Source organism: Emys orbicularis, chromosome 6 (genome assembly GCF_028017835.1).
Source record: "Emys orbicularis isolate rEmyOrb1 chromosome 6, rEmyOrb1.hap1, whole genome shotgun sequence".
NCBI classification, from domain to species: domain Eukaryota; kingdom Metazoa; phylum Chordata; order Testudines; family Emydidae; genus Emys; species Emys orbicularis.
Window position 1 is genome coordinate 91,964,236 of NC_088688.1, and position 17,083 is coordinate 91,981,318.

Consider the following 17,083-nt stretch of genomic DNA (forward strand, 5'->3'; position numbering starts at 1 on the left):
CAATTGAAAAACATAATTTAACTTTCTTGAGATATTTTAATTCTGGAGGGTAATTAGGACTTTAGTGTAATTTAGGAAGAATGTGGCATTGAGTATAAATTGATCTGAACAATATATAAATAACGTCATGTTTCAGCACTGTTTTTAACAATGTGCCCTCACACAGGCTTCCAATTAAAAATAATCAGGTACCATTTGCTAATGAACATTTTAGAAAACAATGTGTGCTTTCTTAAAACTCTAGGAAGTCTGCACATAGATCTAGCATATTGGTTATTTAAGATTGCATGACTTAATGTCTCTTGCATCAAATTAAATAACACTTGTGAAGATAATCACATTTTAAAATGTCCTCTGAATTCCATAAATTAGGTCTTTAGAAATACACTAACACTATCTTTTGCTACTCAGTGCAGTAATTTCATAACTAGTGCCTGGTATTTTTATTCTCTAGCTTAACTTCATCTATCTTGCCAAAAGTACAAAGAAGACACTGATAACTTTAACTACAGTGTTTGGAGTTACACTAATTCTTGTTTGCAGTGGAGTATTCTTCCCATACAGTTCTGATTCTGCTAATCCAAAGCCTAAGCGAGTCTTTCTCCAGGTAAGAAAAACCTTACATAATATATAGCCTACATCTTCTTTTTTTTTTAACTGATGTTTCTCTCTTCAACCTTCCTTTTCCCCCTTCATAGAAGGGCATTTTATCCTTGGATACAGGACAATTCATAAGAGGATTGTTCATTCCCAGGCAGTTAAAAAAATGTAGCTGCTTGAGATTATTGTAACTTTTTTTGTTTTCATTGCTCACGATGGGCCACACTCTTCCCTGACTTCTGTTTGGTTACAGCAGGAATGAATTTGGCTCAATAAACATGTTTAAATACTTACACATATTTGTTCTAACAAACATTATTCTTAGAAGTAGCATGCAGGGAGCTAGGCAGACTGTCTCTCTTTTGATCCTTGTGGAATGGTCCATCTACTTTGTGTGGAGGCTCACTCAGCTGCACTCTGTACATACTGATTTTGCTGGAGTGCTATGGTCAACTTGAAAGGAGAGTGGGTGAATCTCTTTTTAGCAGTGGAATGATTTGCCTTCCCCAGTTACTTTTAGATGCTTACCTATTTTTAGAGTGCATATGTATGTGCGAAGAGTGGGTGGAGTGACAAGTGTAGCTTTGCAATAGCTAAAAGTCTTACCAGACTTTGGAACAACACAAAGTGTAAAAACAAGAAGTGTATAAAATAAAGGCAAATTATCTTGTTGCAGTTGGCTTGGAGCCTCTTTCTCTGCTCATCTCCAGTTGAGAGATCTTACTTGAAGAAAACTTATTAATAACTTAAAAGACAACCAGTCCTGTTTATCAATGATATCCGGGTATTATGTACTGGAATTACCTTCTTAGTAGATTGGTCAGTAGTGGCAGTAATTTGGAAACTGGGATAATTGATTTTGCTCCTGACAACTTGTTCTTCTTTGAGCGATGGTGCCTATGTGTATCCCACATGTTGGACACCCATGTGTCTGAGTCCGGAATTTCTTGCAAGCAGTTTCCATTAGCCCACATGTGCCATAGTTCACATGCTCCCCACCAACAGCGTAAAGGGAGATGCGGGCTGACACCTCTCCAGTTCCTTCTGACCACCGCATGGTCTGAATCAGAATCTTCAGTGTCCTCAGCAGTCTTTTTTTACTGCACCATTCCTGTCAGAATTGTATACAACTAGTTTCTTTAGTAGTTTTTATAGTATAGTATAGCATAATTGGGGGTAGTCAATTATTTTTTGTCAAGGTCCAAATTTCTTGAGCAAGGTATAGTCAAGGTCCAGACTCCAGAGAAAATAATAATCAAAAACAATAATAATGATAAGTAAATAAAAAGATTTTTGGGGTCTGTTCAAAAGCATGTTGCAAGATCTTCTAACATGACACGGGGGCAAGATCTCACATCCCAGTCCAGGGCTGGTGCAACTCAGAGACTGGTATTGGGCTGGGCATCAAAGATAGAATGCTCACGTTTCAAGAGGGTGCAATCTATCTTTAGCCAAAGGAGACGAGATTCTGCAATAAGCTGTTACTCACCTAACTGCAAGCATTTCTCCGCTTGGGCTCATCAACGCAATTTGCTTTCAGATTCTGCAGGAATCCCTGCTATCTTAGAGTGTACACTTACCCCAAGTCTTCAGGTCTTGCGTTCGGTTCCCTGTGGGTGCATTTAGCCACAATCTGCACTTTCCTTTCTCCACTTAATAATAGTCTGATCTTCATGCACCCTCTCTCAGCTAGATTTTTGAATGAGATTCTCAGATCCTTTCCCCCGTGGTGAAGATCAAACCTCAATGTGACCTCAGTTGTGTTCTATCATCACTCAGTAAGACTCCCTTTGAACTACTGGCCACATGCATCTATCCATGAAGGTGGTCTTTCTGATAGCTAAAACGTCGGCCAGAAGAGTCAATGAACTGGGAGCGCTTATGGCAGGCCCCCCATATACTGCTTTCTATAAAGAAAAGATCTTGTTATGCCCCCAATTCGGGTTGTTTGAGTTTCATAGGTCATCCATTTACCTGTATTTTTTCCTAAACCACATGTCTCAGAAGAGAAGACTGTATTCTCTGGACGTCTGGATGGCTTTGGTCTTTTATCTGAAAAGAACAAAGGACATTAAAAAGACATCTAAACTGTTTCCATAGCAGAGCAATCAAGAAGTCAATCTATATTGGTGCAGAGACTTTCAAAATGGATCTCAGGTTATATTACCCCTTGTTACCATCTAGCCATTATGGGTAGGGGCACAAGGGGGCAAGTTACTTCAGCTGCTTCTCTGAGAGACATACCCATTCTAGAGATATGTAGGGCAGCTACTTGGAGCTCTTTGTATACCTTCACGAGACATTACGCACTGATACAGTCATCAGCTGTGTATATGGCTGGGGGGACAGCAGTACTTCAGTTAGCTGTCACTTCTGCATCCTCTCCACCCGCCACCAGTTTGACTACTGCTTGTTAATCTCCTATGTGTGGAATGCATAGGGACCTCACTCAAAGAAGAAATGCAGGTTATTCACGTGCATGGTGTGCATGCATATCCCATGTGTGGAATACGGATAGGGACCACACATCTCAAAGAACTCCAGTTACAGGTAGGTAACCTCCATTTACAGTCACCCAGGAAAGACGTATGAAAAAATGTAAAAGTACTGGGTTTGGAATTCCTAGATTTTTGGGATATGTGATTCACACTTAGACCTTGTCTATATTGGAAAGTCTTTTTGGTATAATCTAAGGTGTGAATTATTAAACTGGTATAATGCTCCATTTGGACACTCTTGTCCACTACTTTTGTGTTTTTCAGTTTAGTTTATGTAGATTAATAAATTCCAAGGCCAGAAGGAAATATTGTGACCATCTAGTCTGATCGCCTGTATGACACAGGCCATAGAACTTCCCCCCCCCCCCAAATTCCTACAGCAGATCCTTTAGAAAAACCTCTAATCTTGATTTAAAAATTGACAGTGATGGAGAATCCATCATGACCCTTGGTAAATTGTTCCAATGGCTCATTATCCTCACTTAAAAATGTATGCCTTATTTCTCGTCTGAATTTGTCCAGCTTCAACTTTCAGACATTGGATCGTCTTATATCTTTCTCTGCTAGATTAAAGAGCCCATTACATTGCTCTACAGCCAAAATGCTTCTGAAATAAATGTAGTCAAACTTTACTAATTCTGGGTCACTGAGAACGAAAATGATGCTTAAAATTGTTGATTGGCTCTAGTTTTCAAGATATGCTATTGGGTCAGTATATACGACCCTTGACTTGGAAATGGCAGAGGATAAGTGAGTTATAAAGGGAAGGGATCTCAATTTAAACAAGAAATGACTAAAATACACCTTTGACTGGATCTATGAATAAATCTATGACTGGGTTTGGATAGTACTTGCTTTTTAGGCAAAACAATGAATGATGCAATCTGAAGCTGGTATTGCGTCATACATGATATGAATTGCATCATGTTATTCCTAGAAGTCATGGATGATGTAATCATAACGAAGCTTACATCACTCTGCTGAACAAATTGCCCTATATCAGCTCTAGAAATCATACAGTGTCGTGCTCTCTTATTTGTCAGTGTTTGATTTTGCAAAGGGACACATTTCTGTTTAGCCAAAGTGAGCAGAGATGCCTCGTACTTGTGTGAACAGTGCAGATAACTTCTGCTATGTTTGTGGTGAAGTGACTTTTGCATCACAAAAGCGCAGTATAACCACTATGGTTAAGAAAGCCTATCACCTTTATTTTGGCTGCAAAATTGGAGATCAGGACAAGAGGTGGGCCCCACACATATGCTGCAACACTTGTGCAACAAATCTTCGCCAGTGGTTGAACAGGAAAAGGAAATCTATGCCTTTTGCAGTGCCAATGATTTGGAGAGAGCCAACAGATCATACCAGCAATTGTTACTTCTGCATGGTGCCTCCAGTTGGGAAAGGTGTGTCAAAGAAGAAAAAGTGGACTGTGCATTATCCAAACATTCCATCAGCTATACGCCCAGTACCCCACGGAGAAGGACTGCCGGTTCCTGATGCACCAGAATCATTCTCACTTGAGTCAGACGAGGAAGAGGATGAAACTTCTGGTCCTGAACCATCAATGTCACAGGACCCACATTTTCTCCCATCCTCCTCCTCTGAACCACACCTCATAACACAAGGTGAACTGAATGACCTTGTCAGGGATTTGGAACTACCCAAGAGTAAGGCAGAGCTGTTGGGCTCCAGACTACAGCAGTGGAATCTCCTGGCAGGTGATGTTAGGGTTTCCATGTTCCGTGACCGTCAAAAGGATCTTGTCCCATTCTTCTTCGTGGAAGGTGATCTTGTAGCCTGCAACAACATCGATGGTGTGATGGCAGCCCTCAACATCGTTCACGAACCAGATGAGTGGAGACTGTTCATTGATTCATCGAAGACGAGTCTTAAAGCTGTTTTACTGCAGAATGGCAATGTTTTGCCATCAATTCCAGTTGGTCATGCAGTCCATATGAAGGAAACCTGTGACAACATGAAACAACTTTTGAGGTGCATAAACTATGACCAACATCAGTGGCAGCTTTGTGGCGATTTGAAGGTTGTTGCTCTCTTGCTTGGTCTGCAGACTGGATACACAAAGTACTGCTGTTTTCTCTGCGAATGGGATAGTCGTGCAAGAGATTCCCACTACATCAAGGAAGACTGGCCACTCCAACAGTCATTGGAGCCTGGGAGGAAAAGTGTTCAGCATCCACCACTTGTTGAATCAAGGAAGATTTTGTTACCACCCTTACACATCAAGCTGGGTCTGATGAAGAACTTTGTCAAGGCCATTGACAAAACACAAGCAGCTTTCAAGTACCTCCGTGGAAAATTTCCAAGGTTAAGTGAAGCTAAGATAAAGGAAGGTGTCTTTGTTGGTCCTCAGATTCGTGAACTTCTTCGAGATGATGCATTTGACCATGCACTGCGTGGCAAGGAAAAGACGGCATGGAAAGCCTTCCAGTTAGTGGCAATAAATTTTCTCGGAAACAACAAGGCAGACAACTACAGGTTGTTGGTGGAAAACCTCCTCAAGGCATACAAAAGCCTTGGTTGCAACATGTCACTAAAGATACATTTTTTGCACTCTCATCTTGATTTTTTTCCACCGAACTGCGGAGCAGTGAGCGACGAGCACGGCGAGCGATTTCACCAGGACATTGCAACAGTGGAGAAACGCTATCAGGGCAAATGGAGCCCATCAATGCTTGTAGACTATTGCTGGACAGTGACAAGAGATGCTCCATTTAATGAATACAAGAGACAAGCCAAGAAGCGCCGAGTAGACACCGAATAGGACTAAACTATGTACAGAATAGTTTTTTGCCTTTTGTTTCATAATAAATTTTATTTATATAACCCTTTTGCTGATTTTTAAAGTGTTACATAAACAGGACAGGTGAAATATTATCATGTAAAGCAACCATAAACACATGAAAAGACCTAGGTTTACAATTTATGATTAAAACTCTACTATCTACACAATATACATAGACATAAAATGTAAAAACTTAAATATCTTAGAAACAGTAGCCAATCAGTTGTTTTAATTGTCATATTTGAATTCAGCACATCAAAATACATAATAAATAGCACATTTTATCTCTGAAGCAGACGACTTCTCAAATATTGTAGACCAGTGTTATGAAATATTAGTTTCTCATGTAGATACTTATAGACTATAATCAAGTCACCTCATAACCTTCTCTTTGTTAAGCTGAGTAGAGGTAGTTTGTTTGGTAAGGGGTTTAACCTAAACCAAAAAAGGCACTTTTAAAAATACTAGAATAAGAATGCCCATAGGGGTGGGGGGAAAAGGTGTTCAGTACAGGTCTAACGAAACCAGTGTAAGGTAGTACCGGGTGCCTGTGTAAAGAAGGCCTAAAGCAGGGTTGACTTGGTACTTTAGAGGGAGATTAATTGAGTGTTAATTTTCTGTAAACTCCTCCTAAATTCCTGCTCTCCAAAGTCTGTTGCTGCCTTTTCCCTTCCCAAGCTAAAAACTGCTTAGACGTCCATAACAGCCAATTCAGTAGTCCTCTACATTCTGCCATGCTTGAGCTGTTCTTAGAAACTTAGGCTCAATTTAAAAGTCTCAGTACAGCCTCTCTGGTCATTCTGGACAAGTTCAAAGTATCTCCCCTCTAGGGTTATGTCTACACAGCAACTAGACACCTGCGACTGGCCCGTGCTAGCTTACTAAAGCTCACGGGGCTCTGCCTGCAGAGCTGTTTCATTGCTGTGTAGACTTGTGGGCTTGGGTTGGAGCACTGGCTCTGGGACCCTCCCACCCTGTAATGTCCTAGAGCACACGCTCCAACCTGAGCCCGGAAATCTTCACAGCAGTGAAACAGCCCGTTAGCCTGAGCCTCACGAGCCCAAGTCGCCTGGTGTGGGCCAGCCTCAGGTTTTTATTTACCCTAAGTGCTTCAGTCAGGCAAACTATACATTACATCTCTGGGACTATTGCCAGTGTCACTGGGCTACACTGACCTTATTCACAGGATGCAGCGAGTGCCTCTTGTAAAACATTTGGAAAGTGCAACCTGGGGGCAGTCTTTCTTCCCTGAATGCGTGGGGCTTAGTTTCTTTGCCTTGTAAAATTGTTTTAGTTGAGTTCAACCTCTGTACTAGGTCCAATAAGCATTGATGTTTAAGAATGGCCTATTTGTGTCCTACAAGAAATATCTAGTGGCCAAATCTGTGCAGGGGCTCAGGTAACACCATGCTGGGGACCATAGAAGTACCTTGATAGAAACACATTTTCTAACATACCATGGAACAGGGGTTCTCAAACTTTTTCTTCCTGAGGGCCCCCCCCCCCAACATGCTATAAAGACTCCACGGCCAACCTCCCTGTCCCACAATAACTCTTTCTCTGCATATAAAAGCCAGGGCCAGTGTTAAAGGATAGCAAGCAGGGCAATTGCCCAGCGCCCCACACCACAGGGGCCATTGTGAAGCTAAGTTGCTCAGGCCTCGGCTTCAGCCCCTGGTGGCAGGATTTGGAGCCTCGGCGTTCAGGCCCAGGTGGTGGGGCTTTGGCTTTCTGCCCTGGGCCCCAGCAGGTCTAATGCCAGCCCTGCTTGGCGGACCCCCAGTGGGCTCCAGACCCCTGGTTGAGAACCACTGCCATAGAACAGTGGTTTTCAAACTTTTTTTCTGGGGACTGAGTTGAAGAAAATTGTTGATGCCCACAACCCAATGGAGCTGAGGATGAGAGGTTTGGGGTGTGGGAGGGGCTCAGGGCTGGGGAAGAGGGTTGGGGTGAGGACTGCGGGGTGGGGCCAGGAAAGAGGGGTTGGGGGGGCTCAGGGCTGGGGCAGGGGGTTGGGGGTCAGGCTCTGGGCTGGGGATGAGGGGGTTGGGGTGCAGGAGGGGCTCTGGGTTTGGGGTTGTTCAGGGCTGGGTTGGGGTTGCAGTGCGGGAGGGGGTCAGGGCTCTGGGCTGAGGGGTTTGGGGTGCAGGAGGGGTTCCAGGTTTGCGGGGGCTCAGGTCTGGGGCAGAGGGTTGGTGTGTGAGAGGGGGTCAGGGCTCTGGGCTGGGGGTGCAGGCTCTGGCCTAGGGATGAGGGATTTGGGGTGCAGGAAGGGGTTCCAGGTTTGGGGGGGCTCAGGGCTGGGGCAAGGGATTGGGGTGCGGGCGTGGACCACGCTCTGCCCCGTAAGCGGCCAGCAGCAGGTTTGGCTCATAGGCGGAGGCGCACAAGCGGCTCCGCCTCCCTCTCCCCTCCCTCCCAGTTCCCATTGGCCGGTTGCTGGCCAATGGGAATGCAGAGCTGGGGCTCAGGGCAGGGGCTGTATGCGGAGGCCCGTGGCCCTCCTGCCTAGAAGCTGGATCCGCTGCTGGCTGCTTCTGGGGTACAGCGTCGTGTTGGAAAAGGTAGGCACTAGCCTGCCTTAGCTGGGCAGCACTGCCGACAGGCCTTTTAATGTCCCGGTCTGCGGTGCTGACCAAGGCGACCCAGCGCCATACATGCCGTGATCCACAGTTTGAAAAATACTGCCCTAGAAGACCTTATGCTGTGCCAAAAATGTGTGGGCAGTAGTGGTGGGCATTTCAGAATCAGTTCTGACTTTATCAGGTTGCACAAAATATTCCAAATGCGTGATGGTTTTTCTGTTTATTCCTCACTCTTCCAGCACGTGAGCAGAAGATTTTATGGCCTACATGGAAACTTGGTAAAAAGTGACTCTGGAATATGGATTAATGGGTTGGACTATGCTGGAATATCTCACATCACTCCTCATATACCTGAACTCAATGACACTATCAGAACTAATTGTGAGGACAAGGCCCCTCTCTGTGGCTTTCCTTGGATTCTTCCTGTGCACTTTCTTCTCAGGTAACTTTCTTCTGAGTAATGCCTGTTAGGACCACATGGAACTTAATTTCCAAGACGCATCAGACACTTTTGCACAAGTTCCATCGAAGGATGAAGAATAAAACTCATTTTGTAATGTTTTTGTCACTGCGAAAGACTTTCTTTTTCATCATATTATAATGTCCTTGGCTGCAAGTGTGTTGTCACAGAAACTTTAGGAGAAAACATTTGATAACTGATGTCATGGTCTCGTGTCCGCCTAAAAGCTAGCAATTTGGAAATCTAAAAATTCCTTACTTTGGTTATTGTTTTAGCTTGTTTTACCTTAAGTTAACAGGTGGCTTGGTCAAAGAGAATGAGGTGAGGAATAAAGGCATGGTGGAGGCAATCCTGCTGATCACAGAGGGTCCCTTTTAAATGTTTTGATTGTGGCCACAGACTATGAAAGCATTAATCTTTACCTCTAGGGTGAATGGCACTTGAATATTTCATTTTGTAATAGCAAGGCCGCCCAGTCTTGTTCTACAAAGACTTGCATTTTGCTCAGAGTCTATAATCTTTTAGCACTATACGGCACTTCTGAGTGTTGCGTTGGGCTTAAAAAATGCTTTTTATTGTAGAAAGAACTGGTATCTTCCTGCTGCAGAAATTTCTCCCACAAACCCTGTTCACTTTAAACTTCTGGCCAAAGAGCAAATGCCCTGGGATTCTACAAAGTTAACCTTTGAAGTATCAGGTGAGTGGCTATATGTCTATCAGCCTCTGATTTGTGATTTTTTTATGCTCATTATAAGCTTAAATTCTGGTATTGAAAGTGGCTATGCTATCCCTGGGATAGCGGAGTGATTGGCACTAATGCATAATTGGGAACCTGGCATCAACTAATTCAACTTCCCAGGCACTCGAAAAATTGTGGCCAGATTGCAATTGTAAACTTAACGGCTCATTTGAATTAACAATTGACTTTTGTTAGCTAGAAACTTTTAAAACCCATTTTATAACTCTGTCCCTCGCTGCACAGGATCCACTATGGCTTCTGCTACGGACAGGGGAGCTGCTTAGTTCTGTATCTCATATTGAGAGAGACAACTGGCAGCATACAGGCTAAATCTCTCATACAAAATGAAATTAAACAGCTGATTGGGGCACAGAAGAACCCATAGTAGCTAGAATGCAGTAGAAATGTGTTTCTCTTCACCTCCTTCTGCTAATACATCCAAATACATTTGCCTGTCTGATGTTGTAGGTCCCAGTCACATGTCACTGTACATTCGACCTCATGAAGGGTCAACACTGTCCAGCTGGTCTCTTGGAGATGGAACTCCTGTTGCTAATATAGGAGGGGATTATTTTGTGTTTTACGCTCATGGACTGCAGGCTGTGGCATGGCGCTTCTGGATCGAGTTGAAGGTGAGGGTGAAAAATGTTTGAGAAAACTTTAAAAATAAACCCAACTTGCTTTATTACATAGATTAATAGAAGCTAGAGGTGAGATTTAATTTGTCTTTTAGTCTGTCCTCTGTGGGCTGATACAAGGCAGTTTCTCTGTGTGTGTGTGTGTGTGTGTTTTCTCTCTTGTCAAATTTTAAATGACCCAAGGGATGGGGCTTCCATTATTTCCTCTGATAGACACTTTTACAGTCTTCTGTCTTGCCATTAGGATTTTTTCATATTTATCTCAATTTTACCTTTTCTTAATAGTATCTCACTGCTCCTAATTAGAGCTGTTTTGTTGTAGTCTAAATAATTCCTCCCCATGTACTCTGTTTACTTGCTTTGGGAAACTAGGACTCTTAAGTGGCAAATCCATCCTCTTAGAAAGGGAAGGAGTTACAGACTTTGTTTAGTAAACGTCCTGTGGATGCTTTTACCCTTTTAAGGTGCCCCTTTGAGCAATTCCCAGTTTCTTTTCCAAGGTGAATGTTGATGGGACCAGGGTAGTCACCTCTCATCATCTTACCTAAAGTTTCCCAGAAATAATTCACAGCATACCTGAAGCTTTTATTGCCATGGAATTTAAGATGTCTGATTCCCTTGGAAATTTTTATAGGGAAACATACAGGTTCAGCAAGGGTTCATTCCTGGATAAGGTGTTCTGATCACTTACCAAATTATCTTCCAAAGTGGAGTAAAGAGATACTCACCAGCAGCCCTGCACCCAGTTGTGCCAAACAGGAGTCTGTTTTGTACTAGAGCTCTGCCAGATGGACAAGGAAATTTTATTTGTTACCTAAACGCGAGATTGAGGAGTTGGGAAGAGCTCCCAAAACTTGTAGCCCCGCTTTGGTAGTTATGATCGGGGGCTGAACTCCTTTGTATAGTAAACTGAAGGTAAACTAATTTCATTTAGTTGCTAGGAAAGGAACTCTGGTGTTGGTGATGAGTGAGCCTGCTGCACGGCCCATCAGAATCTTGACAAGTAGATTGATCCAACAGGTGAAGGATCAGCCCTATTCATCCCAGACTTTGGAAGCTTTTCACAGTAATTCTCTTCAGGCAGGAAGATTCACTTCCTTGTGTGTATTGGAGATTTGATCATACCGACCTCTTCAAGGATACATGGGCCAAGTTCTGAGCACAGTTGAATGTGTGCAGTCTTAAGTAAATGGCATTGTACATGTGCAACGGAATACAGATCAGCTGGGATATCGGGTCAATACCAATACTTCTATTGATTCTCTCTTCTATCAGGGATCTCCATTCTGCAAAGTCTCTTCTGCATGGTGGTAAATCCATTTTCTTTCACATTAGATAATACTGCTGGTATATTTTAACAGACATTAAGAAGACTTTTAACTTCAAAAATAGTGAACCATGGGGCTGATGTAGTATATTGGACACTAGCTGGCTTGTAGGAAGACTCAGCAGGGGTATCTGGAATGAACAATATCTAGAACTTATGAAGAGGCCAAGGGTGAAAATAATGCTTGGTAAATTTGGCATTGCCTTTTCTCACTTTCAGGCTGCAGAAAAGTACTCTGATGGAATGGTTTCCCTCGCCATAGCAGCACATTATTTCTTTGGGGAAGATCAAAAGTCACCTCAGCTGTATGCCTTAATGGAGAGATTTCCAAACTGGACATTTCCTTCTGGTTGGGTCTGCACCTATGACCTCTTTGTCTTTTAGTCTCACCGTGTCAGAAGATTCAACTCTCATTCATAATGAGTTCATTCTGGCAAGGTGCACAAGATGGTTTTTACAAATCCGTTTTGGGCACAAGATTGTTTCTGTGGTAGCTTGACTGCTTAAAGGATAAGCAGGGTTCCTGTCCTCTTTCTCTGGGAGTGGGTGGTCTTGCCCTGTTGGGCTGGGGGAGAAGTGCCTCCATATTTATGCAACTATAATTCAGCTTTCTCGCACTGACGTGGCAGTTTGACTAGTGTAGATCTAACATGAAGACTGCATTTGAGGAGGTAACTTTATAGAGTAGCCCTCTGTGCACTGTAAATGAGGGTCTTTGTGAAGGAATTGCCACAGTGTTGTAAAATACGCCCCAGGTTTTAAATACATGTGGATGCTATCACCTACAAACACTTAGTCCTATCTGTCCTATTAAAATAAAATAAGGTTTTGGCTAAAAGATTTTTGATCGTGTATGTGACGGAGCAGAAGCCTTTTTCTGAGTAAGTATTACTGTGACCTCTGGATGAAACCAGTTTTGTAGAAGTCACTTAGGCTATGCTGTGTCCTTGGAAAATTTCAAAGACTGGAAATTTCATGCATGGAACTTGACAGTCTGTTACTTAGATCCTTAACAACTTTTTTTCCCCTGTCCTCCACTGTTCTGTTTTAAAGATCTTTTTATTGGTCACTTCCTTTCTCTGTCCTTGTGCTAACTCTTTACCACAATGACTTGTGAGTGGGGGAGGTTTGACCAAATCATACAGTCTTCTACTTATTTCCCTGTTGGGATCTTGCAGCCTGTTTCAAGTATCAACATGAAGACTAGACTCGTGCATGAGATGCAAGCATGTGGCATTGTTGTGTACATCAGAGCACCGAGTCACACTCTCTGGCCTTTTTTTTTTCCTTTTGAATGGACATCTTGTAACTGCTTGATTACTAGTTTCTAAATTGATGTTGATTATAAATCTCTATTTAGCATACTGGATTATTTCTATCTGTATATTTTTGATAAGTACTTTTGTGTAGGTTTTCTTAGTTTAAGCGTAATTCATTTCATTAATACTTTGGTTCAGTGTTTAGTTTAGTTTAAAAAAAAAAAAAGTGCTTTCCATAAGGATTTATGTAGCTGTTGTGAAGAGACTTTTAAAGCACATGAAGCATCTGACATTTGTGGAGAACTGTTCTTAACTTAATCTTACAGCGTGGGATTTTCAAAAGCACATAAGTGATTTAGGAACACAGCTCCCATTTAAAGTTAACAGGACTTGTGCTCCTAAGTTAGCTGTGTGTTTTGGAAAATCCCACCCCTCTAGAAAAATGCAGCCACCAAAAAAAAAATTGAATCTTTGATTTTGTTTTTCCTAAACTGTGTGTGTAAGGTGGGGAAACTTCTCCAAATTAATTCCAGCGGTTTGTGCTGACCATTCTCTAGCATAATGGCGTAAACTTAGTGCTTTGTTCACCTGAATAAAAATTGCCGAATTATATGCACTGGAGTATCCGTGTGCATGCACCAGTTAAAGCAAACAAGCTGTAGTGTTGTGGATATCTACACAGTATATGAGAAATTAATGCTTAAGATGACATTCCTCATGACTTTCAGTTGGCCCTGAGGGTTCTCATGATCAGGTTTATTGGCTTCTAATTTAACTTTTTTAATTGTTCAGTTAGAGTGTACTTAACCAGCATGGAACAATTCAGAATATTATGATACATTTGTAGGGTGTTGCATGACTGAGATTCTCACAGACCAATTAAAGTATCTAATTATTTTGGTTTGTGTATTGCATAAAGGAAACAAAACCACCAGACTAACACTGTTGGCTCAATAGCACCTGGTCTTTCATGTACAGTGCTTATCTCTATTCATTTAGAGTATTTAGCTATAAATAGGGGTGTACTATTAGCAATCCTAATAGTTTTGCAGAAATCTGAGTCTTAATAGCTTTCTTAAATGTATAGTAAGTCTCATTAAATGCACTATTTTGTACTGCACTTACACTAGAGTTGGCACAGTTAAGCCTGATGAAGGATTAAGGCTGTACCAGAATCATTCACTATGTCTTCCCCAAAATTGGTATTTTTATTGTGCCTCTAACTTGTAAACTTAAAAAAACAAGTGCAAGAAGAGTCCATGGAGTGGGAAAAATATCAATGTGCAGCATGTAGATAACTTCTGGAACTTCACTGAAGCAATAACTATATTTTGTTACAGTAAGAAAAAGTAAAATGATGTTGCAAACTCAGGATCGCCCTTTATTAAATAGCAGAATTAAATTGTCTGGGATGTCTGGTTATTGTGAATTCCTGCCTTAACATGCTGATTCTGTTACTGGGAGATTGATTGTTTTTGTTTCTAGCACTGCAAGCCCAAACCTTATACCTGAAACTTGGGGAATTACAATTACTGGTAAGACATGGCATGACCAAAAAACGTAAAAATATTCTCAGTAAAGTGTGGACATGGAATGAGATGGTGATGTGTCTGCATACCTGAGTAGGTGAGCCTGCGTAGTGCAGCATAGGTTTGCTGAATTGTTTAGAAGGTGTCAGGGTAACAGGCTTCTAAAAACTGTAACGGCACAACTTGCATGTAGGTAAGTAGAGATGCCAGAGGGATTCAGATATATTGGTTATGTTGAATAAAAACTGATTAGTTGTATAGATGTACCAATGCAGTTTCTTCATATGAAAATTCTGTATGAACTGCTCTGTATTAAGTTTTTTCTTTTAACCCTCTGAATTCTAGAAATAATTCTGCAAGCTCTATGTGCAACTCACTCATTTCACATTATAAACAGTGCAGCCTTCAGCTAACAATTTCAGGAACTCACCTACCTTTTTTAATACTGCAGTTTTCTTGCCTTGAACTCCTAATAAAGCACAGTATTGGACTTGACTGCCTTTGGGACCTGCTTCATAACTAAACTGCATATGCCCAGAGGCTGTCACTCTCATGCATTGAGTTGAAAGGTAAAGGTGCACTTGGGTGGAAGCCTTTCTTTACTTTTAGTGGTGCAGTAGGCAAGTAGTGGATTAACTGTTCTATTTGAGGTGGTAGACGTTTCTAGAGGTCTAGTCTTTTAAAAATTGCTTTCATTTAGGCTAACTCTTACCACATGAGACTTCTCAGGAGTACCTGTAAGTCTTAATAATTTAAACCTTTACCAGTGGTGTGTCTATATAGATAAACTATATAAGTTTCAAAATGCAAAGAAGTTAATTACCTTATAGTAAGTGTAGGTCTGTGCATTCTGTACACATGGATCCCACTCTTATATACAGGTGATCAGAATCTTTTAACCAGCAGTGTGTGTTTGGGGCTACTCTGATCTCCTGCGTAACACAGCTCTAGGAGTCCCAGGAATTAATTCCTGCTTCAATTCCAAAAGCTATGGTTGACTGGTTTTCAATCTGTGGTCCATGGATCCCTTGGGGTCCACACTGTGTAAGATTTCCAAAGGGGGAGACAAATGAAAAAATGTTGAAAATCACAGGCCTAGAGCATATCTTTTGACTTAAAATTACAATGGGCTGTGGTGGACTCTCCCTCACTGGAGAACTGTTCCTCATGGTTTAGGCTGAAGGATTCAAGCTATGGATTATATTTTTCTGCTAAACGGAAGAGCTATCAAATTTGTGTTCACCATGTAGGTTTTAACTTGATCAGTCTAATCACCTTGGAGTCTTATAATGCACATTTTTAATAACTCTTGTAGCTCTTCTCTTCCAATTTATTACCATCATTCCTGAATGGTGGACACTGCTGCACCAGTGCTAATGAGGTAATACAAGTTTCCTACTCCTGGCTGTAGATCCAAGGATTGCATAAGATTTTTTTGGCTATGGCAGTGTTCATGTTCATCTGATTATCCACCAAACTCTTGAGTCACTACATCCCAGGATCAAGTCCCCCATTGTGTAAGTATAAGCTTACATTTGCCCTGTAAGCTAGGTCCAAACACTTGAGATAATTAGTAAATCGTGACAGTGGGTCAGAGATACCAAAGCCCTAAACTGTCAGTAATGGTTTTCTTCTAGTTCATTGATAAATATCAAGCCAAGCACCTATTCCTGCTGTAGCTCACTAGACAAACATGTTTGGGGCCTATGCACTACTGTTGCAGCTCTCTCAGTCCCAGGATAAGGTAGATGAGACCGTATCTTTTATTGGACCAACTTCTGTTGGTGAGAGGAAACCTTTACGCAGAACTCTCCATTAGTTTAATATATGCCATGTTCATTGGGTATCCATTCTAGTTTAAGCTCAGATTTGTAAAGCTATCAAGGCATGAGTCTAAATTCCATGGTCATCTGATGGAATTCAGACTGACAGCTTTAATAAGCTAAGATTTAGGCTCCTAAGTCAGTTAAGCATAGCAATGCTTAAATGTGATGATGTACTACATCACATGCCTTAGAGAAGTCTACATGTGTACTCAGCAAGAGGAAGTTGAGCTGGCCAGCCAGTACCAACAATTTTGCACAAAATTAAGGGCTAGAAGTGGTATCTTGTAGAGGGAAGTATTAAATGCTATTTTAATTACATTAAGATCTAATTCATTTTGCCTTTCCCCAGCTAAAGATAGCATTAACCAAGAATACTGTAAGTTTTTAGTATTGCTTTTACTAACAGGACAGCTAACTTTTTAACACTCCTGTCCACAGGTAATTTGCTGTTTGTGTTTGTTTCAGCAAACACTAGGACATTGGTTAAGGAACAAATGTAGTATAAGGGGAAAAACCCATGTATGCTCTATTCTAAAAAGAGTAGTGTCCAGGTTGACTTAAGATGCTTTGCATTAGTGAGATCACTGCAGATGACTGTTGCAAGGCAATTTCTTCTACATCTGTTCAATCTACACATAAAACAGCAGTGCTGGAATGTAAATAAGATCAAAAACTTTAAGAGGCTTATGGCAGTGATTCTCAACCAGGGGTACCTCAACTCAAATAGATATTTGCCTAGTTTTAAAAGTACTAGCAAAAAGTCAGTACAATGAGTTGTTTATACACCTCTACCTCAATATAACGCTGTCCTCAGGAGCA

At 41.6% G+C, this 17,083-nt stretch overlaps 1 protein-coding gene across 1 annotated transcript in view; it reads left to right on the top strand.

Moving 5' to 3' along the window:
• The window catches only part of ERMP1 (endoplasmic reticulum metallopeptidase 1), a 54,273-nt gene extending 42,239 nt beyond the window's left edge, over positions 1–12,034 (top strand). Inside the window, exons 11-15 of the mRNA XM_065406758.1 lie at positions 455–607; positions 8,726–8,928; positions 9,528–9,643; positions 10,154–10,317; positions 11,870–12,034. Coding sequence (XP_065262830.1) covers positions 455–607; positions 8,726–8,928; positions 9,528–9,643; positions 10,154–10,317; positions 11,870–12,034 — 801 coding nt within the window. The remainder of the gene's footprint in view (positions 1–454; positions 608–8,725; positions 8,929–9,527; positions 9,644–10,153; positions 10,318–11,869) is intronic.
• The last annotated feature ends 5,049 nt before the right edge of the window (positions 12,035–17,083 follow it).